A 24067-nucleotide genomic window follows, 5' to 3' on the forward strand; every position below is an offset into this window, starting at 1 on the left:
ATTAACTTCTTCCACTCTTGGTTCCTCCTAATTCTTTTAGCCATACTCAGGAGTGACTGAGGAAATGAATAGCCAAATTCTCAGTGGCTGGTGGTAGATGGGCAGCCTTGCTTGCTTGCTTGCTTGCTTGCTTGCTTGCTTGCTTGCTTGCTTGCTTGCTTGCTTGCTTGCTTGCTTGCTTGTTTTTAATCCATCCTGTTCCTTTGCAGTGTTTCTAAAGCTTGATCTTGGTATCCTGTGCAGGTAACCGCCCCCTGGCTTAGGGTTAGGTCAGCCTCAGTTAAAAGTCCTCTTCTAGGGCTGGAGGAGAGATGGCTCAGCAATTAATAGCACTAACTGCTCTTCCAGAGGTCCTGAGTTCAAATCCCAGCACCCACATGGTGGCTCACAACCATCTGTAATGGGATCTGGTGCCCTCTTCTGGTGTGTCTGAAGACAGCTACAATGTGCTCACATACATAAATCTTTGAGGAGAAAAAGGTTCTTTTCTAGATTGTTGCGTGTGAATAGAGGATATGGAAGGTGTGTTAGGAGTCAAGGTAGATGTTAAGTCCTCCTCCCTGTCCTTTCTCCATCCTCTCCTTTCTACCTGAGACTTTTGGCCAGGTAACTGTAAACCCGCCTACCTCTGTCTATTGCCCAATCACTGGTTTTAGCCTTTATTGATCAATTAACTTGGGGAGCAAGGTTCACATAACAAAAGCTGGTGTACATGAGAATCTGCTTGTCTTGAGGAAACCAGATCTTATAGTACAGAATTTAGTATTTGATTACAAACAGCGTCAGACCAATCCCTTACACCGTATTCTTAATCAGAAAAAGAGATAATTCAGTGGCAAAGTGCTTGTTAAGCAAGCATGAGGATCTGAGTTCCACTTACCAACACCCACATAAAATGTCAGTCATGGTGTTATGTACCTGTGATCTCAGAGCTGAGGACACAGAGACATGAGGATCCCAAGGAGCTTATTGTATTTGATTGGGATCATGTGGTTGAGGGCAATCACTATTTTTTTCCTTTTAGGAAAGAAGAAAAAAGTTGAATGGAGTTTGGAATTCAAAACTTACTGATTATTGCCAAAACTCCTTTTCTAATTTCTAGCTCTTTGGTTGTCGAAAATGGTGGTATCACCAGGTTGGAAAAGTTTTCCACCTCCTCCTTGCAAAAATAGTAGCCTTGTACTTATTTGGAAGGCTGATACAGTACCAGGGCATCTACCCAAACTATGTTTGAAGTGGTCTCTTCTTAGCATTCAAACTACAGTGTTTACTTTCTTATTTTTTTAATGCCTGTGTATCATGCAGATTGTCCCTGGGTCATAAGTGTCATTTGCTCTGAAGTCATTCTTCTGCTGTCAACCACGTGACTGAAATCAACACAGTCATTCTTGCTGACCCAGCTTTAAAACAAGTGGCCAGTTTATTGACATACAGCAATGACCTGTTTGTGTGAGAGAAAAATTATCAATCTATTATCAAATTATTTTGTGCCTAGCTCAATCCTAACTATATTATCTCTTTGTGATTACTTTGGGGTTTTGTTTGTTTGTTTTTAAGTTTGGGTTTGGGAGTATTGTTGTTTTGAGTTTTTGAGACAGAATCTTGCTGTGGTTGGGATGGAACTCATCATGTATCAATCACTTGTGGTAATTTTTCTAATGCTACTGCCTCCGAAATGCTAGTTAGGATCACAGGCATGCACTATTCTGTCTACCTGTGATTACTTGTACTTAAGAGTTTGTGGAGCAGGGTTTCTTTGTCTTTAAATATCTTAATTGACTTTCTTCTTTAATCCGTATAACAGAATAAGTGTTCCTAGAGCAGGTTCAAAACTGGTCAAGGTCATTACTTCTATGGCATCATTTCTCTTACCTTCATAGCATAGGGTTCATTACATGTTATCCTTTATCATGATGTCAGACAGGGAACAGTTTTTGTCTCCTGTCATTAGATTATTCAATAGACTTATTGAAAATCTTGAAATCTTTTCTTCTTCTCTTCTCATTTTTTTTTTTTTTTTTGGTTCTTTTTTTTCGGAGCTGGGGACCGAACCCAGGGCCTTGCGCTTCCTAGGCAAGCGCTCTACCACTGCGCTAAATCCCCAACCCCAAAGATTGCTTTTTTTTTTTTTTTTTTTTTTTTTTTGGTTCTTTTTTTCGGAGCTGGGGACCGAACCCAGGGCCTTGCGCTTCCTAGGTAAGCGCTCTACCACTGAGCTAAATCCCCAGCCCCTTCTCTTCTCATTTCTCCCTATACATTTATCTGAATAAAATATTTGATAGAATTATTATATAATGCTTGCCTAACAATAATTGCTGCTTGTTCACATTTAGAACAAGGAATAATTATATACCTACTGACCAAGGTGTCTTTACAATCAAAAGATTATCATGTGTTAGATATTTACAGTAGTTTCTGGCGCATAAAAGACTCTATAATTGTCATTTAACTGTTGTTTTAAAATGCCTCTCATTAATATAGTAATTTATAAACCACTGGTTGATGGTTTAGAGAATGTATTTTTATTATTAGTGCCTTCATTTTTATTTATATGACACAGGATCTTACCCTATAGCTCAAGCTGGCCTCAGACTTACTTACAAGAGGTCCTAGAACTTGTGGCAACCTGCTGCTACAACCTTCATAGTACTAGGATTATAGGGATTTGACATCACAACAGAAAACAAAATGTATTTTTAATACATTCCATACCTGAATTTTTTCTCTCAGTATCTTATTTTAGGCTTTTTATTTGGCACAGTGCCTATATGAAAATAGTATAAATAGTTGATTTCAACTGATAAGCTGTCATTTGATATTTTGGTTTTTTTTGTATTTTTTAGGGTAATTCTGATTCATTGCATCCTTGAAGAGCATCAATAGAAGAGGGGGAAAAAAGATGGGTGTGAAAACATTTACTCACAGCTCCTCTTCCCACAGCCAGGAAATGCTGGGAAAACTAAATATGCTACGAAATGACGGACATTTTTGTGATATCACTATTCGTGTCCAGGACAGAATCTTCCGGGCTCACAAGGTGGTACTAGCAGCTTGCAGTGATTTCTTTCGAACCAAACTTGTGGGCCAAACAGAGGATGAGAACAAAAATGTGTTGGATCTGCATCATGTTACAGTGACTGGCTTTATACCTCTGCTGGAATACGCTTACACAGCCACTCTGTCCATTAACACGGAAAATATTATTGATGTTCTAGCAGCAGCCAGCTATATGCAAATGTTTAGTGTTGCTAGTACGTGCTCAGAGTTCATGAAATCAAGTATTTTGTGGAATACACCTAATAGCCAACCAGAAAAGGGTCTAGATGCTGGACAAGAAAATAGTTCCAACTGCAATTTTACTTCTCGAGATGGAAGCATTTCTCCAGTGTCTTCCGAGTGCAGTGCTGTGGAAAGGACCATTCCTGTCTGCCGAGAGTCCCGGAGAAAACGCAAAAGCTACATTGTTATGTCTCCTGAGAGCCCTGTAAAATGTAGCACACAAACAAATTCCCCCCAGGTACTGAATTCTTCAGCTTCCTATGCAGAAAATAGAAATCAGCCAGTTGATTCTTCTTTAGCGTTTCCATGGACTTTCCCTTTTGGAATTGATAGGAGGATTCAGCCTGAGAAAGCAAAGCAGGCAGAAAATACCCGGACTTTAGAGTTGCCTGGCCCGTCCGAGGCAGGTAGAAGGATGGCTGACTATGTGACTTGTGAGAGCACAAAAACTACCTTGCCTCTAGGTACAGAAGAAGACGTCCGGGTCAAAGTAGAAAGATTAAGTGATGAGGAGGTTCATGAGGAAGTGTCCCAGCCCGTTAGTGCATCTCAGAGCTCACTGAGTGATCAGCAGACGGTGCCTGGAAGTGAACCAGTTCAAGAGGACCTTCTGATTAGTCCACAGTCTTCCTCTATAGGTATAATGCTTCCTATATTTTTCCTATCTTTTTATGGTCAATTCAAATATTTAAGTTTTTATTTTATGGGCTCAGTTCTATAGAAATCATATTTAAAATCAAGTTAAAACATAATTGAGTGTGTTTGTTTTGGAGGCAGGTTTCAGTGAATAATCGGGGCAGGCCCGGAACTCACCGAAGTCCAACCTGCCTCTGCTTGCAGAGTACTGTGCTCAAAGGCAGGAGCCGCCATATCTTGCTGATGATTGGGTTTTTAAAAGAATAGTATTAGCACTATAAATTTTATGTATATGTTTAACAAGTTACATGTGAGAAAGAACAAAGTTCAATAGTATATAAGGGACAAAAGTAGAAATAAAAATTGTGGATTACCTTTTGTTTGTTTAAAGAGAGGGTCTTGCATTGTAGTCCAGGTTGGCCTTCAACTGGTGATTCTTTTGCCTCATACTCCTGGTTGCTGGGATAACAAGAATATACCACCACACCCAGTTATGAATACAGAAGAAGACAGGCTTTGAAAATCTATTTAAAGAAGCTAGGCATTTCTTTAATGATGTGGGCTGTAGTCCTAGCACTAGCCAGAATAGTAAGCACACTTCCATTCTCAGTTACATAGTCAAAGTCTAAACTATATTAGACCGTGTATGGGGTAGGGGATCCACTTACTGTTTTGTTCTTTTTTAAATGGGTAAGGGCTTTTGCTGATATATCTGAGACCCTAAGTTTGAACCCTGGAGCCTCTGATTGAGAGAACGAGCGAGCGAGCGAGAGAGAGAGAGAGAGAGATCTTGCAGGCTTTAAATGTTAAAAAAAAAACCAAAATATTTATTGAAAATTTAAACAGTGTGCCAAACATGATTCTATATAAAGAGAAGACACTGTTCTTATAATACTGTGTGTAAGGAGAAGGCATTCTGTTGTTCTTACAACAAAGAGGATACTAGCCCAAATAGAGAAGCAGATATGTCAATAAATTACTACAAAAAAACTAGTAAAGACCCTATGTTAGACAAGTTAAAGGCATTGTTATAATAATCGTGAATCTAGTGCAAAGTGATGTACAGAAAAGCAGGGATACATGGATCAGTGGGGAATGAGTGGGAAGTCCAAAGGAGCTGCTAAGAACAAATTGTAGAGAGCCTTGAACACTAGTTCAACTGCAGGTAACAGATCCTTTCAAACAGGATCTTATTTTTAATTACATGATATCTAAAATAGGAAGTCTAGAACTGGTAATGTGGATCTACAATGTAATCAGTGTTTTAGGCCCTTGTATATAATTTCCCATCTTTATCAGTTCATCTGTAGGCTTATTTGCTTTGTAGTTCTAAAAATGTTCACTTCATCCTGAGATTTAGGTTCTAGAAAAGGATAGTACTTGTAATCAAGAATGCACTATTAAGGTTTCCCAGAGGCTCTTTAAAAACTGTTAGTCTATACCACATGGTCTTCCTTAGCCACAGAGAATCTGAGAAAATGATTATTTGTTGAGTATATGACTGCTTTGAACAGAGTTAGAGCAGAGTAGTATTAGGTTTAGTACCATGTGCCCTCACCCCATTACCAGGGAGACAAATGCAGGTAGGTAGATCTCTGTGAGTTTAATTAAGGCCAGCTCTTATTCTACATAGTAAGACTCTCAAAAATAACAACAATAATAAAACATAGTGGCTAGTGAACATGCAAGAGTATTGCCCACCTTAGATAGGCTAATCTTAAAAAGCCTGTCTTAAAGAGTTAAAGTATGCAGATACTTGAGGAGAATTAGTTTGCATTTGATATTGGTATGCAAGAGATTTGGCTCAAAAACTGTTAGTGCAAGAGACTAAAACTTTTTTAATTATATTTTATAAATAATGAATCAATACAGCATAATAATACTGAGTATGTGCAGTGAGGAAAAAGTATTTAAGTACTCAGGATGAAATAACTGCTTCCATTGTATTCATTGTTTCTGAGTAACAGGATTTCATTTCATCGCATATTGTCTGAATTCAGATACATTTTATGGTTGATAATTTGTGCTTTTTTTTTCTTAAGGGCATAAAATTTGATAATTATAAAATGTATATAGAATTTTTTTCATCTACATACAGTAACTGCACTATGAATATTGGTGAGAGAAGGTAGGTGCCTCATTTTAAATGTAATCAGCAGGACCAGTTATATGTAAATTTTGCTTGAATCTGACCAAGCAATGTCAGGCCACAAATCAAAGGTGGGATTGGTGATGTTTACGAATTTGGGACTTTAAGAAACTATGTGATTCCTATATTCGGGATTGGGAAGTTACTTTAAAAAAAAATCAATAGTAAAGATCTCGCTAAAGGTTAAGAAAAAAAAAAACCATAATAGCTTTGTTAATTTCTTGTGTTTTAACTCACCGTTGAGTTTCCAGGGCTGCTACAACAAAGTACCATAAACCTGGCAGTTTGAAACAATACAAATTTATTTTCCTCACAGCCCAGAGGCAAAAACTCCAAAATACGGTGCCAAAAGATCTTTGCTCCCTTTAAAGGTTTGCAGGAAGAATCAGAATCCTTCCTTTCTTCATCAAGTTCTGATACTTGGCAACTAACATTTACATTCCTATACATTGCAGCTTTACTGTTCTATCTTAACATGACCTTTTTTTTTTAAGATTTATTTATTTATTTATTTATTTATTTATTTATTTATTTATTTATTTATTTATTATGAGTACACTGTAGCTGTCTTCAGATACACCAGAAGAGGGCATCGGATCTCTTTACAGATGGTTGTGAGCCACCATGTGGTTGCTGGGAATTGAACTCAGGACCTCTGGAAGAGCAGACAGTGCTCTTAACCACTGAGCCATCTCTCCAGCCCCTTCACCTAGTCTTCTATAACGACATTTTAACTTGAGTCTACCCACAAAGGCCCCATTTGCAAATAAGGTCTTATTCTTTTTTTTTTAATTTATTCATTTATTATATATAAGTACACTGTAGCTGTCTTCAGATACACCAGAAGAGGGCATCGGATCTTATGACAGATGGTTGTGAGCCACCATGTGGTTGCTGGGAATTGAACTCAGGACCTCTGGAAGAGTAGTCGGGTGCTCTTAACCACTGAGCCATCTCTCCAGCCCAAGGTCTTATTCTTTTTTTTTTTTTTTTTTTTTTTATTAACTTGAGTATTTCTTATATACATTTCGAGTGTTATTCCCTTTCCCGGTATCCGGGCAAACATCCCCCTCCCCCTCCCCTTCCTTATGGGTGTTCCCCTCCCGACCCTCCCCCCATTGCCGCCCTCCCCCCCACCAGTCTAGTTCACTGGGGGTTCAGTCTTAGCAGGACCCAGGGCTTCTCCTTCCACTGGTGCTCTTACTAGGATATTCATTGCTACCTATGAGGTCAGAGTCCAGGGTCAGTCCATGTATAGTCTTTAGGTAGTGGCTTAGTCCCTGGAAGCTCTGGTTGCTTGGCATTGTTGTTCATAAGGGGTCTCGAGCCCCTTCCAGCACTTCCAGTTCTTTCTCTGATTCCTTCAACGGGGGTCCTATTCTCAGTTCAGTGGTTTGCTGCTGGTATTCGCCTCTGTATTTGCTGTATTCTGGCTGTGTCTCTCAGGAGCGATCTACATCCGGCTCCTGTCGGTCTGCACTTCTTTGCTTCATCCATCTTGTCTAATTGGGTGGCTGTATATGTATGGGCCACATGTGGGGCAGGCTCTGAATGGGTGTTCCTTCAGTCTCTGTTTTAATCTTTGCCTCTCTCTTCCCTGCCAAGGGTATTCTTGTTCCCCTTTTAAAGAAGGAGTGAAGCATTCACATTTTGATCATCCGTCTTGAGTTTCATGTGTTCTGTGCATCTAGGGTAATTCAAGCATTTAGGCTAATAGCCACTTATCAATGAGTGCATACCATGTATGTCTTTCTGTGATTGGGTTAGCTCACTCAGGATGATGTTTTCCAGTTCCAACCATTTGCCTACGAATTTCATAAAGTCATTGTTTTTGATAGCTGAGTAATATTCCATTGTGTAGATGTACCACATTTTCTGTATCCATTCCTCTGTTGAAGGGCATCTGGGTTCTTTCCAGCTTCTGGCTATTATAAATAAGGCTGCGATGAACATAGTGGAGCATGTGTCTTTTTTATATGTTGGGGCATCTTTTGAGTATATGCCCAAGAGAGGTATAGCTGGATCCTCAGGCAGTTCAATGTCCAATTTTCTGAGGAACCTCCAGACTGATTTCCAGAATGGTTTTACCAGTCTGCAATCCCACCAACAATGGAGGAGTGTTCCTCTTTCTCCACATCCTCGCCAGCATCTGTTGTCCCCTGAGTTTTTGATCATGGCCATTCTCACTGGTGTGAGGTGAAATCTCAGGGTTGTTTTGATTTGCATTTCCCTTATGACTAAAGATGTTGAACATTTCTTTAGGTGTTTCTCAGCCATTTGGCATTCCTCAGCTGTGAATTCTTTGTTTGGCTCTGAACCCCATTTTTTAATAGGGTTATTTGTTTCCCTGCGGTCTAACTTCTTGAGTTCTTTGTATATTTTGGATATAAGGCCTCTATCTGTTGTAGGATTGGTAAAGATCTTTTCCCAATCTGTTGGTTGCCATTTTGTCCTAACCACAGTGTCCTTTGCCTTACAGAAGCTTTGCAGTTTTATGAGATCCCATTTGTCGATTCTTGATCTTAGAGCGTAAGCCATTGGTGTTTTGTTTAGGAAATTTTTTCCAGTGCCCATGTGTTCCAGATGCTTCCCTAGTTTTTCTTCTATTAGTTTGAGTGTATCTGGTTTGATGTGGAGGTCCTTGATCCACTTGGACTTAAGCTTTGTACAGGGTGATAAGCATGGATCGATCTGCATTCTTCTACATGTTGACCTCCAGTTGAACCAGCACCATTTGCTGAAAATGCTATCTTTTTTCCATTGGATGGTTTTGGCTCCTTTGTCAAAAATCAAGTGCCCATAGGTGTGTGGGTTCATTTCTGGGTCTTCAATTCTATTCCATTGGTCTATCTGTCTGTCTCTGTACCAATACCATGCAGTTTTTATCACTATTGCTCTGTAATACTGCTTGAGTTCAGGGATAGTGATTCCCCCTGAAGTCCTTTTATTGTTGAGGATAGCTTTAGCTATCCTGGGTTTTTTGTTATTCCAGATGAATTTGCAAATTGTTCTGTCTAACTCTTTGAAGAATTGGATTGGTATTTGATGGGGATTGCATTGAATCTGTAGATTGCTTTTGGTAAAATGGCCATTTTTACTATATTAATCCTGCCAATCCATGAGCATGGGAGATCTTTCCATCTTCTGAGGTCTTCTTCAATTTCCTTCTTCAGTGTCTTGAAGTTCTTATTGTACAGATCTTTTACTTGCTTTGTTAAAGTCACACCAAGGTACTTTATATTATTTGGGTCTATTATGAAGGGTGTCGTTTCCCTAATTTCTTTCTCGGCTTGTTTCTCTTTTGTATAGAGGAAGGCAACTGATTTATTTGAGTTAATTTTATACCCAGCCACTTTGCTGAAGTTGTCTATCAGCTTTAGTAGTTCTCTGGTGGAACTTTTGGGATCACTTAAATATACTATCATATCATCTGCAAATAGTGATATTTTGACTTCTTCTTTTCCGATCTGTATCCCCTTGACCTCCTTTTGTTGTCTGATTGCTCTGGCTAGAACTTCAAGAACTATATTGAATAAGTAGGGAGAGAGTGGGCAGCCTTGTCTAGTCCCTGATTTTAGTGGGATTGCTTCAAGTTTCTCTCCATTTAGTTTAATGTTAGCAACTGGTTTGCTGTATATGGCTTTTACTATGTTCAGGTATGGGCCTTGAATTCCTATTCTTTCCAGGACTTTTATCATGAAGGGGTGTTCAATTTTGTCAAATGCTTTCTCAGCGTCTAATGAAATGATCATGTGGTTTTGTTCTTTCAGTTTGTTTATATAATGGATCACATTGATGGTTTTCCGTATATTAAACCATCCCTGCATGCCTGGGATGAAGCCTACTTGGTCATGGTGGATGATTGTTTTGATGTGCTCTTGGATTCGGTTTGCCAGAATTTTGTTGAGTATTTTTGCGTCGATATTCATAAGGGAAATTGGTCTGAAGTTCTCTTTCTTTGTTGTGTCTTTGTGTGGTTTAGGTATAAGAGTAATTGTGGCTTCGTAGAAGGTATTCGGTAGTGATCCATCTGTTTCAATTTTGTGGAATAGTTTGGATAATATTGGTATGAGGTCTTCTATGAAGCTTTGATAGAATTCTGCACTAAACCCGTCTGGACCTGGGCTCTTTTTGGTTGGGAGACCTTTAATGACTGCTTCTATTTCCTTAGGAGTTATGGGGTTGTTTAACTGGTTTATCTGTTCCTGATTTAACTTCGGTACCTGGTATCTGTCTAGGAAATTGTCCATTTCCTGCAGATTTTCAAGTTTTGTTGAATATAGGTTTTTATAGTAAGATCTGATGATTTTTTGACTTTCCTCTGAATCTGTAGTTATGTCTCCCTTTTCATTTCTGATTTTGTTAATTTGGACGCACTCTCTGTGTCCTCTCGTTAGTCTGGCTAAGGGTTTATCTATCTTGTTGATTTTCTCAAAGAACCAACTTTTGGTTCTGTTGATTCTTTCTATGGTCCTTTTTGTTTCTACTTGGTTGATTTCAGCTCTGAGTTTGATTATTTCCTGCCTTCTACTCCTCCTGGGTGTATTTGCTTCTTTTTGTTCTAGAGCTTTTAGGTGTGCTGTCAAGCTGGTGACAGATGCTCTTTCCTGTTTCTTTCTGCAGGCACTCAGCGCTATGAGTTTTCCTCTTAGCACAGCTTTCATTGTGTCCCATAAGTTTGGGTATGTTGTACCTTCATTTTCATTAAATTCTAAAAAGTCTTTAATTTCTTTCTTTATTTCTTCCTTGACCAGGTTATCGTTGAGTAGAGCATTGTTCAATTTCCAAGTATATGTGGGCATTCTTCCTTGATTGTTATTGAAGACCAGTTTTAGGCCGTGGTGGTCCGATAGCAGGCATGGGATTATTTCTATCTTTCTGTACCTGTTGAGGCCCGTTTTTTGACCAATTATATGGTCAATTTTGGAGAAAGTACCATGAGGAGCTGAGAAGAAGGTATATCCTTTTGCTTTAGGATAGAATGTTCTATAAATATCCGTTAAGTCCATTTGACTCATGACTTCTCTTAGTCTGTCTACATCTCTGTTTAATTTCTGTTTCCATGATCTGTCCATTGATGAGAGTGGGGTGTTGAAATCTCCCACTATTATTGTGTGAGGTGCAATGTGTGTTTTGAGCTTTAGTAAGGTTTCTTTTACATATGTAGGTGCCCTTGTATTTGGGGCATAGATATTTAGGATTGAGAGTTCATCTTGATGGATTTTTCCTTTGATGAATATGAAGTGTCCTTCCTTATCTTTTTTGATGACTTTTAGTTGAAAATTGATTTTATTTGATATTAGAATGGCTACTCCAGCTTGCTTCTTCTGACCATTTGCTTGGAAAGTTGTTTTCCAGCCTTTCACTCTGAGGTAATGTCTGTCTTTGTCTCTGAGGTGTGTTTCCTGTAGGCAGCAGAATGCAGGGTCCTCCTTGCGTATCCAGTTTGTTAATCTATGTCTTTTTATTGGGGAGTTGAGGCCATTGATGTTGAGAGATATTAAGGAATAGTGATTATTGCTTCCTGTTATATTCATATTTGGATGTGAGGTTATGTTTGTGTGCTTTCATTCTCTTTGTTTTGTTGCCAAGACGATTAGTTTCTTGCTTCTTCTAGGGTATAGCTTGCCTCCTTATGTTGGGCTTTACCATTTATTATCCTTTATAGTGCTGGATTTGTAGAAAGATATTGTGTAAATTTGGTTTTGTCATGGAATATCTTGGTTTCTCCATCTATGTTAATTGAGAGTTTTGCAGGATACAGTAACCTGGGCTGGCATTTGTGTTCTCTTAGGGTCTGTATGACATCAGTCCAGGAACTTCTGGCCTTCATAGTTTCTGGCAAGAAGTCTGGTGTGATTCTGATAGGTCTGCCTTTATATGTTACTTGACCTTTTTCCCTTACTGCTTTTAATATTCTTTCTTTTTTTTGTGCGTTTGGTGTTTTGACTATTATGTGACGGGATGTGTTTCTTTTCTGGTCCAATCTATTTGGAGTTCTGTAGGCTTCTTGTATGCCTATGGGTATCTCTTTCTTTAGGTTAGGGAAGTTTTCTTCTATGATTTTGTTGAGGATATTTACTGGTCCTTTGAGCTGGGAGTCTTCACTCTCTTCTATACCTATTATCCTTAGGTTAGATCTTCTCATTGAGTCCTGGATTTCCTGTATGTTTTGGACCAGTAGCTTTTTCCGCTTTACATTATCTTTGACAGTTGAGTCAATGATTTCTATGGAATCTTCTGCTCCTGAGATTCTCTCTTCCATCTCTTGTATTCTGTTGGTGAAGCTTGTATCTATAGCTCCTTGTCTCTTCTTTTGGTTTTCTATATCCAGGGTTGTTTCCATGTGTTCTTTCTTGATTGCTTCTATTTCCATTTTTAATTCCTTCAACTGTTTGATTGTGTTTTCCTGGAATTCTTTCAGGGATTTTTGCGATTCCTCTCTGTAGGCTTCTACTTGTTTATTAATGTTTTCCTGTGTTTCCCTAAGGGAGTTCTTCACGTCTTTCTTGAAGTCCTCCAGCATCATGATCAAATATGATTTTGAAACTAGATCTTGCTTTTCTGGTGTGTTTGGATATTCCATGTTTATTATGGTGGGAGAATTGGGCTCCGATGATGCCATGTAGTCTTGGTTTCTGTTGCTTGGGTTCCTGCGCTTGCCTCTCGCCATCAGATTATCTCTAGTGTTACTTTGTTCTGCTATTTCTGACAGTGGCTAGACTGTCCTATAAGCCTGTGTGTCAGGAGGGCTGTAGACCTGTTTTCCTCTCTTTCAGTCAGTTATGGGGACAGAGTGTTCTGTTTTAGGGCGTGTAGTTTTTCCTCTCTACAGGTCTTCAGCTGTTCCTGTGGGTCTGTGTCTTGAGTTCACCAGGCAGCTTTCTTGCAGCAGAAAAGTTGGTCTTACCTGTGGTCCCGAGACTCAAGTTCGCTCGTGGGGTGCTGCCCACGGGCTCTCTGCAGCGGCAGCAACCAGGAAGACCTGTGCCGCCCCTTCCGGGGGCTTCAGTGCACCAGGGTTCCAGATGGCCTTTGGTGTTTTCCTCTGGCGTCCGAGATGTGTGCGCAGAGAGCAGTCTCTTCTGGTTTCCCAGGCTTGTCTGCCTCTCTAATGGTTCAGCTCTCCCTCCCACGGGATTTGGGTGCAGAGAACTGTTTATCTGGTCTGTTTCCTTCAGGTTCCGGCGGTGTCTCAGGCAGGGGTCCTGCCGCTCCTGGGCCCTCCCCCACGGGAGCCCAGAGGCCTTATACAGTTTCCTCTTGGGCCAGGAATGTGGGCAGGGGTGGGCAGTGTTGGTGGTGTCTTCCGCTCTGCAGCCTCAGGAGTGCCCACCTGACCAGGCGGTGAGGCCTCTTTCCCAAGGGGTCTGGGAGCAGAGAGCTGCTGCCAGCTGGGATCCGCAGGCGTGGGACCTCCGGCAAACACAGGCCGTGCCCGGTCCTAGATGAACTCTGCCTTTGTGTGTCCCGATCTCACCAGGCAGCTCTCTTGCAGCAGACAAGTTGGTCTTACCTGTGGTCCCGAGGCTCAAGTTTGCTCGCGGGGTGCTGCCCATGGGCTCTCTGCGTCGGCAGCAACCAGGCCCAAGGTCTTATTCTTAATAGCCAAGGTAGGATACCGACTTTTGGGAAACAGTTCTATATATTTGAGTTTGATTCACATTTTTTGAGTAATTTGAATAAATATAACTAATAAATATTTAATATACACAGATCATAGCTATTTTGAGTCTTTACTCTTAAAACTATTTTAGTACCTTCTAAGTAATATTTGAAAATTTAGAAATTCAAATAATTCTAAATTTTAAACTAAATACCTTAAACTACACTGAAATTTTCATTCTCTACTTCCAAGTATATTTACTTAGTTCATATTTTGCCTTAACAATCTTACTAAATATGGTTATATAGAGAACTTATGAATATAAATAGACAAAATTTTTGTTATATAAGAGTTTTTACCTGTATAACTGTGGATTCTATAGCATGAATATAGGAATATCTGACCCGAATATACCGTATACTCCAAGTGGATTTTTTTTCTGCCTTCATATCAAGTGTACTAATTACTCTAAACATCTTACATCTACAGATTTCTACATTAAAATGAATCCATAATGAACCAAAAAGTAAATTCCTTGAATGTTGTAGTAGTCAATAAATGTTCTACTCTTGGCACTTTGTTCTCTGTATTTCAGAAGAGCATTTCTACAAGCCTTGATACCAAAGTGATAACTTGTCATTCTACTGCCTGATAAATTTGATACCTAATTAATAGGCATTCTGAGATTCTGAAGAAGTAAAAATCTGACTACCCATGAATTTTATTCAAGTGAAATTTTACCTATATTTGAAGGTTCCCATTTTTGCCAATTTACTTAGTAAAAGATTGTAAAATCTTAATACCTGGCACATGGGGTAAATAGAAGCAATAATTACAACAAATCTAAAAGAAAAAAAAATACTGTTATGTTATCTTATTATCCAGAACGATAAGGTTGAGGCTGCTGAGGTAGTTCAGGATTAAGAATGCTTCCTACTCTTCACAGAATGGATTCAGTTCCCAGTGCCCTCTTCTGGCCTTTGTAGTTACTGCATTCATGAACACACAGGTAAAAATAAAGTAGTTTTTTGGGTTTGTTGTTGTTTACATTTATTTATGGCACGTGCAGGTTAGAGGACAACTTGTGGGGGTCAGTTCTCTCCTTCTACAGTGGCTTCTGGGACTAGAACTCAGGTCATTCTCCGTGGTGGTGAGCTCCTATACCCACTGAGCCATCTTGTCAGCCTAAGGTTTTTGTTTTTGTTTTTAAACACAGGCTATTGATTTGTAGAACGTTTTAAGGAAAAATGAATCTTGGATGGGTGCTTCGTTATTTATATTAAAGTTTTGATTATCTATGCTCACTGAGAACAAATACAAATGGCTTTAGATAAGCTACAGTTCACTGAACTAGCAAAGGAATTCTGTACTCTATAATTCTACATTAAAATTAAAGTGACTGAGGAATACTTGCCTGGTGTTCAAGGGCAAATTTACTCAGTCATCTTTTTCAGAGGACCAAAAGATTACTTTGTAAAATATTTCCAAAGATGCAGTTGATATTATTGAAAGCAGCTCCTTACATGTTTGTGATAGAGTTTAGGCAGCATGCAGGTCTTTTGAAGCATGAATCCGTCAACTAGAATCATAAGATTCTAAGTTAAATTCCCAATTGTAACTGGCTATCTATTAACTTAAAAGTCTTTGAAAAGACTACAAAACAATTTCACCAAAGAACAATTTGTATCTGATTACATAGTCAAAAATACTCCTAAAAGACCTTATTTACAGGAAGCAAAACCCAACAGCAAAGGGCAGTCACTGAAATGCTTGTGCTTGGCTCATAAATTTACCTTCCAGGCAAGGGCAGTTTGCATCCCAAATAGGATTTTCAATCTTCAGTATTTTCAAAGAGCTAATACATGGCAACTAGAGACTCTCTTAGACTACTATTTCTGTCAGTCTTATCACCACAGACCAGCTGTAGTGAGCCGTTCACATCATTGCTCCTTTGCAACAAGGAAGATACACCACAATGCTTTTAGGTTTGTTTGTTTGTTTGTTTGTTTGTTTGTTTGTTTGTTAAGATGGTAACTTGTAGGAGTTAAGCCTGAGGTAGGTGATTTTATCGAGTGTTCCAGGAAGCAGTTTGCTTAGTACCATGGATACCAGAAAGCAGGCATAATTTTATGACTGAACTCAATAAATACCTTCTAGAAGTGCAGACTAAAATGAGTCTATAGTGTCTATAACTTACTGGCTAAGAAAGGAGAAGGATGTGGATATTTTTGTGACTGTAGTCAGCTTGTTCTGTCTCAACACTTTTCTGCTCTGTTTTTACATTGAATAACAGTGACAGAGTAACTCTGATGTTGATGCCTTGTGAGGTTATGTCTAACAGAATACTATGGGCTAGCTAAGGGCTGTAGGCCTACTCCGGAGAGGGTCTGGTCTGGTCCTGAGTTAAGGCTGCTTGTTTTTCTTTCCCTCCCCTCTTTTTCCTTTGCTCTTTTTGACACTGGGCAGTGAATGTACGGCTTTGCACATGCAAAAGTTTTCTATCACTAGCTCTTCAGCCCTCTTGTCCTTAACACACTGTACTAAAGACAATGTCTGATTTTGATAATGATCGTGTCACAAGACACCACACCGCGGCTTCACTGGCAGCAATTTACCAGATAGCCTCACCTACACTGGTAACCGTCAAGATGAATACAAGTTCTTTTATTCCAGTTTTAATCATTAATATTACCTCTCATATCCTGCAGCACACAATAAGAGAAAGAGAGAGAGAGAGAGAGAGAGAGAGAGAGAGAGAGTGTGTGTGTGTGTGTGTGTGTGTGTGTGTGTGTGTTACAGAATGATTTATAGTAGTCTACAACAGAGTTGAAGAGGTCTCAGAAGTAGACTGATAGAAATGGAAATAGTCTGTACTGGTAAAATAAGAACCCAAAACAGCCATAGAGAAAAACCAGCTTCCACAATCTAGAGACTTGAAAGCAGAAACAAAGAGTGGAGTCTGCTGCAAGGTGAGAAGGCAAAGCTAGAACAGGAAGGTTTAAATGGGGCCAGGTGGATGGGCTCTCAACCTTGGGGAGAACAAAGCCAGGCTGAAGCCCTAGGGCACTGAGAAGGAGGAGGTGCCTGCCCTGTCCTTGATAAACAGATCAGTTTTAAGGTCCGTAGGGCTATGCCATTGTTGTACTAGGTGTGTACCACTTTATGGCTATAAGTAAAGGAGCTGTATACCCGTCTTTTGGGGGTGGGGGAGCTGCTGTGTCTGATGAGTTCTTGATGCAACAGAAGCTATTTTGTATACCATTCTTTATGTCAAGAGGGTGGGTTGATTTTACAAGCCAGATCTTACCAAATCAAGCTAATTGTGACCAAAATCAATTTTACTGTCTCAATGAAGAAGAGTCTGTCCAAAATTCTCAGCTGTCATCACTGGCTTCTAAGAGCAAAATGGAACCCAGGGCCTTTTGTAAATTTGACTCTACCACTGAATGCTATACTTCCAACCCAAAACTTGCATTAAAATTAAATTTTAATAATATAAGAAACATTGCCAATAAATAATTTGTACAGCTTGTTGTTAAGTCATCTAATTCAGATTCTAGTTCATACCACAGGTTTGTGATTGGTAGAAAAACTATCATATCAGGAAAAAGTTTATTAAATTTATTTATGTTCATAGTTATATAAGTAATATGTTCATACATACACTAAAACTTCCACAATATGGATGGAACTTTGAGGTATTTTATTTTTAGCTTTGGATACACTTGATAGCCATGGGTAAGAGTAAACTACTTTTATTTTTTGCATGCTTACTATCCGTTGAATTAAGGATTTAATGGCCAAGATATAAGTGACATTTTATTGTGTTGAAGTAGTCTTTTTTGTTCTTTTTTTTTTTTTTTTTTTTTGGTTCTTTTTTTCGGAGCTGGGGACTGAACCTAGGGCCTTGCGCTTCCTAGGTAAGCGCTCTACCACTGAGCTAAATCCTCAGCCCCGTCTTTTTTGTTCTTTATGTGTATTGTATGTATCATGTATGCAGTTGTCTGTAGAGGCCTGAAGAACATCACATTTAAAGCTGTAATTACAGACTGTTGTGATCCAGCATGGATGCTGGGAACTGAACTCAGATCCTCTGGAAGAACAGGAAGCAATCTTGACTGCTGAGCCATCTCTCCAGGACCTTGACCAGCTTTTTTTTTTTTTCAGTTACTACTGTACTTTATTGTGTTCAACCAAATCACCATGTTACAAAAATAGCAAGCTGCCATAATAAAAAATAAGGCTCCTCTATCCAGCACCAGATAGCATCATTTTACTTTCAAGCCTAGAAATTGCACACTTGTATATAAACCAACCGAAGATGAGGATTGAGAGTTCATCTTGGTGGATTTTTCCTTTGATGAATATGAAGTGTCCTTCCTTATCTTTTTTGATGAATTTTAGTTGAAAATTGATTGTATTTGATATTAGAATGGCTACTCCAGCTTGCTTCTTCTGACCATTTGCTTGGAAAGTTGTTTTCCAGCCTTTCACTCTGAGGTAGTGTCTGTCTTTGTCTCTGAGGTGTGTTTCCTGTAGGCAGCAGAATGCAGGGTCCTCATTGCGTATCCAATTTGTTAATCTATGTCTTTTTATTGGGGAGTCGAGGCCATTGATGTTGAGAGATATTAAGGAATAGTGATTATTGCTTCCTGTTATATTCATATTTGGATGTGAGGTTATGTTTGTGTGCTTTTCTTCTCTTTGTTTTGTTGCCAAGACGATTAGTTTCTTGCTTCTTCTAGGGTATAGCTTGCCTCCTTATGTTGGGCTTTACCCTTTATTATCCTTTGTAGTGCTGGATTTGTAGAAAGATATTGTGTAAATTTGGTTTTGTCATGGAATATCTTGGTTTCTCCATCTATGTTAATTGAGAGTTTTGCAGGATACAGTAACCTGGGCTGGCATTTGTGTTCTCTTAGGGTATGTATGACATCTGTCCAGGATCTTCTGGCCTTCACAGTTTCTGGCGAAAAGTCTGGTGTGATTCTGATAGGTCTGCCTTTATATGTTACTTGACCTTTTTCCCTTACTGCTTTTAATAGTCTTTCTTTATTTTGTGCGTTTGGTGTTTTGACAATTATGTGACGGGAGGTGTTTCTTTTCTGTTGACCAGCTTTTTAAATAAGCTATTGACATCCTAGAAACCAAGACCCAGTAGTTCTTATTTCTACCTCACCAAGATGCTACCCCTCCTAGAAGTGTAACCTATCTAATGATGAGAAGCAAGGCTTGCCCTTATCTTTACCTGGTTTTGCCTTTGTTTTGCAAGTTTCTACCTATAAACATTAATACTGTCTTATGATCAGGGGCTTTTCCAGTTCTTACCAAGACAATTGGAAATGTTACTATGTAGTTCCCTTTTCTTCCTTTCTCTTTTTCTTTCTTTCTTTGGGTTCTTTTTGTTTTGGTTGGTTTTGAGTTTTGTTGTTGTTTTGGAGGTGGGGGAGTTTGGTTTTTTGAGAAGGGTCTCTGTGTAGCCCTGGCTATCCTGGAACTGACTTTGTAGACCAGTCTGGCCTCAAACTCATTTATACAGATCGCCTGCCATTAAGGCCATGCCTGTGAACCTTAGCACCAACCAAGAGTAATATACTTCTTAGTTCCTAAGAGGCCTATTGCCAAGAAATCCCAGCTATCTATGATAGCAAGGAATATAGCCACTTAGAAGTGCTGATGTCCAGAACTCAAAAGCCTTGGACTCTGCCTCTGGCGCCTGCTTGAGCATCATCACAGGTCTGTTTCTCAGTTACTGTTCATAATAGGACCCCTGACTTTGCTGTCCGTGTTGTAGTATCTACTCTACAGTTTTGTCAGTGACCCAGATGGCTTCTCATTTATAACTCTCATCAGCAATCTTCCAAATAAGCTACTGTTGATCATGAAAGAACACTGGCCATAAGAACCTGCTGTACAAGAACCATGAAAGCCTGGTGTCTGCCATGACAGAACCTCCCTTGCTGTATGCTGTATACATACCACACCTTCCTTTTGTTTGTAGAAACCATACCCTGGGCTGTGGATTATTCCGAAAAGGTTTAGAATGCTAAATAGAAATGGAAAGTTGAAGCAGCTCCACTTTAGGGCTTTACCATTACTCAGGTTTTGATCCTTGAAGTAGTCAGTGAGAAGCATCAAGTTAGACAGCATGACTGTTGTTCTTTTCTGGGAGGAATAGTTCTTAAAGCTTTCTCTAGAAGCTTTTCTAGCTCTCTAGAAGTTCCTCCTGTGTCCTTTCTACTTCTCCTTTTTTCTCTTTCTCAGTGAGAGATTAAATGAAGTCTTCTATTGCAAATCAACTCTTGCTGTTAAGAGTTAAAAAATGAGCAGATTTTCAGTTGGGCATAATAGCAACATTCTGTACTCCAGCACTTAAGAGGAGGAGGCAGGAGCCTAGAGCCTCATAAGTTAAAGGCCAACCTTTGTTACATAAGGAATTCAAGGCTAGCAGGAGCCAGATGAGATCCCTGTCTCAAACAAGCCTGCACTGAAAGGGCCTCATAATTATTAAGAAAAGCACAACTAATAATAGACTCTCTGGGTGGCTTGCGAGTGTTGAATACTTTTCCAAACATAGAGGGAAGGGTATAGAAATCAGATTTTTTTTTCTTTAAGATTTATTTATTTTACGTTTAGGAGTACACTGTCACTGTCCTCAGACACACCAGAAGAGGGCATCAGATCTCATTACAGATGGTTGTGAGCCACCATGTGGTTGCTGGGAACTGAACTCAGGACCTCTGGAAGAGCAATGAGTGCTTTTAACCGCTGAGCCATCTCTCCAGCCCCTAGAGGCCAGATTTCTAAACAAGAAAGTGCATGTTTTTCAATCTTAGAGAGGTTATTCACCTTAAAAGACTGAATCACTGGAGCTAAACCTGCTGCTTGTCCTCTCTTTGGCAGTGGGCAGACAAAAAGGAAGGAGGGAATTGGGGAGATAAGTTCAGTGAGTAAAGCATTTGCCAGAATTCAAATCCCCCAGCACCCACATATAACCAGCTACGCGTAGAGGCATATATGTTGTTGCTTAAGAAGACAGGACACGAAGGAATCAGAGAAAGAACTGGAAGAGCTTGAAGGGGCTCGAGACCCCATATGTACAACAATGTCAAGCAACCAGAGCTTCCAGGGACTAATCCACTACCTAAAGACTATACATGGACTGACCCTGGACTCTGACCCCATAGGTAGCAATGAATATCCTAGTAAGAGCACCAGTGGAAGGGGAAGCCCTGGGTCCTGCTAAGACTGAACCCTCAGTGAACTAGACTATGGGGGGGGGAGGGCGGCAATGGGGGGAGGGTTGGGAGGGAAACACCCATAAGGAAGGGGAGGGGGGAGGGGGATGTTTGCCCGGAAACCGGGAAAGGGAATAACACTCGAAATTTATATAAGAAATACTCAAGTTAATAAAAAAAAAAAAAAAAGAAGACAGGACACTCTCCCCCACATACTCCAGAGCAAGTTGGCTGACTAGTTGAATTGGTGAGTTCTAGTTTCAAGTGAGAGACCTTGTTGAGTTCAGTATATAATAGAGTGCATTCCAGGAAGAGTGAGGTGTCTACCTCTGTCTTACACACACATTTGCATGTATATCCAAGACAAGGGTGGGGACACTTCCTGAAAAGCAGTCACCCACTAGATCGTTTGCACACAGTCATCTTGGTCATACAACAGGTAGACAAGCCAAGCAATCACAAGTCACATTCAAGAACCTAGCAGAAGCAAACATAAAGCTTCGGAAGAGACTATATTTACTTCAGTCCCAGTTAATTGGTCCCTTATAAATGATTTTAAAAGACAGAAAACAAGGCCACAAACAAGGGTAAGAAGTGGAACAAGGCAACAGAGATGCACTGACAAGGAAAAGATGACAGACCTGGAGTAAGGGACCAGAAAGCCATTGAAAGTTTCTAACAAATACACTTACTCAGCACGGTTAGTGACTGAGCAGTGACTGGAGAGCAAATTATACACAAAGAAGTACAGACAGGAAAAATAAAGACTCTATTAGAGAAAGCAGGGTGTGGGAAAACATACAAATACATAAGGGAGAGAAGATCAGAAGTCTGTGGGATGTTATCCTAAAAAAAGTCACTGCCAATCCAGATTACCACATACAGTGAGTTCAAGGGGGGGAAGTGAGGAGTAGAATGTAGCTCGATTGGTAGAATGCTTGCCTAGCTTACAGGCCTAACCACCAGCGCTGCAGAAAACCAGGCGTAGTAGCCTACTCTGTAATCCTAGGTACAGGCAGGAATATAAGTTCAAGAGCAGCCTAGGATACAGGGGTTCAGGTATCAAAAAATAAGAAGCTGTGATGCTCCTGCCTTCACCTTCTGAGGGCTTGGGTGTAGGTCACCACCTGCTCCATGAGACCCCGTCTCAAAAAATAAAGTGAAGATGTTTTCAGGTGGGAAAGTTTTTTAAGTTAACTAACTCCTTACTAGAAAATGTAAGGATGGCTTTCATGGAGCAAAACTAAACATTAAGTCATATTTTAAGAACAGGCAAAACACATGAAGAAATATAAGCAACATAACAGAGCAATAATATCTGCAGGGCTAATCAATCAAAATGCCAGAAAATTTGCTGTAGAATTAAAGCCAGTAGGAAAGGGGGTTCAGGCTGTCAGCCACCCTTGGGTTATGTGGAAAGTTGTGAAGGTTTTTGTTAGACTTTGGTAAATTATATCCTGCCCCAAGAGCTGGGAGAAGGAGTTGTTAAGGGACAGAACCCAGGGCTTTCTGCATGCTAGGCATTTGATTTACTACTAAGCTACATCCCAGCCCAGAGTATGTGAAATGACTAAGATAACTAACCAGTAAAAACAGTAGGGAAGTATATAATTTCCAATCCAATAGACAGGGACTTGAATTCTACATTGTACATTAACTTACTTCTGTAAGAGCATTCACCAGCAGCAGAGTTGATAGAAAAATCCCATACTTCCCTCACAAGGGAATAGCTTATAAATATTCTGTAACAGTAAAAATAATGACAATGTGAACATGCCTACAGTATGTGAAGAAGCTGCAAGATACATACAGTATATAAATATATATGAATGCATAATTCAAGTTTATAACTAGACAATGCTAAACTGGAGTTAGAACCACCGTGTAAGTATTGGGAATTGAACCCAGATCTTCTGGAAGAACAGCCAGTGCTCTTAACTGCTGAGCCATCTCTCAGATCCAACCCTTGTCCTTTAAATTGTCTGTAAAAATTGTGACAATAAAATAACTCTTAAAAGATACAAAATAACAATGTTTTTAAGGTAAGTATCAGTATTATGAAATTTTATGTGGATTTCAGTTTGCACTAGATTGTTCTGCATATTTTCCCAAGGTTCCTAGAAAAGAAATATACCTGAAAAATTTAAATATTGAAGTTCCATTTGTTAAATCATATTGCTGGCCCTATGTGATTTACTTTTAATCAAAAATAAAATATAGCCAGGTGGTTTATAGCCAGGGGATGGTGGCACACAATTTTAATCCTAGTACTTGGGAGGAGCCAGGCGGATCTCTGTGAGTTTAAGACCAACCTGGTCTACAGCATGAGTTCTAGGACAGCCAAGGAAGGCTACACCGAGAAACCCTATCTGGAAAAACCGTGTGTGTGTGTGTGTGTGTGTGTGTGTGTGTGTGTGTGTGTGTGTGTGTGTGTGTGTGTAAAACATCATTACACTTTAATAAGATGTGAGCACTAGGTAAGTTAGAGGATTGATATGTGACTTGCAGTTAACATCTTGGATTATTTGCACCAAACATTAGCAGCTGTTCCTTCTAAAACTTCCTTTTTTGCAGGCTCAGTGGATGAAGGAGTCACTGAAGGATTGCCTACACTTCAGAGCACTTCCAGCACCAATGCTCATGCAGATGAGGATGACAGGTTAGTGTCAACATAGTAGGATGTCCTTTCCTCATGAAGACTGTGCTTATAGTTCTCAATTCAAACTTGTGTAAGAAATTGAAACTTAAGTACAATTTTGCATGTTTCTAAAACTATCTAGTCTCCTAACCTTATATATGGAATGATTGCTCTCTTATTTGCCAAGTATAGTTCTAGATGCCATATGTGATTTCCAAGGTCTTCATTCAGCCTATGAGAACTATATATTATCCTTTTTCCTTCATCACTTCTCATTTGATGGCCCTGAAACTAATCTTTAAGTCCTTTCAGTTCTGTGTTCAGAATTCCTAGTTCATTTTTCCTAGTTAAACTGCTATGCTGGTTTAAGTCACTGCTGTCTTTCTCCTGATTACTCTAGTAGTTTGGAAATTATTGTTCCCTGATTTCATTCTTCTGCTTAAGTCCATTCTCCATGTACTACTAGATCATTTTATTTTTAACTAAGAAGTCACGGTTTTTCCTTGAAATCTAAATGTGTG

General features: G+C 39.5%; 1 protein-coding gene across 6 annotated transcripts in view; it reads left to right on the forward strand.

Moving 5' to 3' along the window:
- Zbtb44 (zinc finger and BTB domain containing 44) overlaps positions 1-24067 on the forward strand; it is a 58114-nt gene that overhangs the window by 20451 nt on the left and 13596 nt on the right. For 4 of the 6 annotated variants that reach the window (XM_087562688.1, XM_087562689.1, NM_001436520.1 and 1 more), the window contains 2 exon segments: positions 2844-3917; positions 23483-23567. In XM_087562688.1, coding sequence (XP_087418814.1) covers positions 2900-3917; positions 23483-23567 — 1103 coding nt within the window. In that variant the 5' untranslated portion in view covers positions 2844-2899. 6 annotated transcript variants of the gene reach the window in all.

The sequence above is a fragment of the Rattus norvegicus genome, chromosome 8 (assembly GCF_021556685.1).
Source record: "Rattus norvegicus strain SHRSP/BbbUtx chromosome 8, alternate assembly SHRSP_T2T, whole genome shotgun sequence".
Lineage (NCBI taxonomy): Eukaryota > Metazoa > Chordata > Mammalia > Rodentia > Muridae > Rattus > Rattus norvegicus.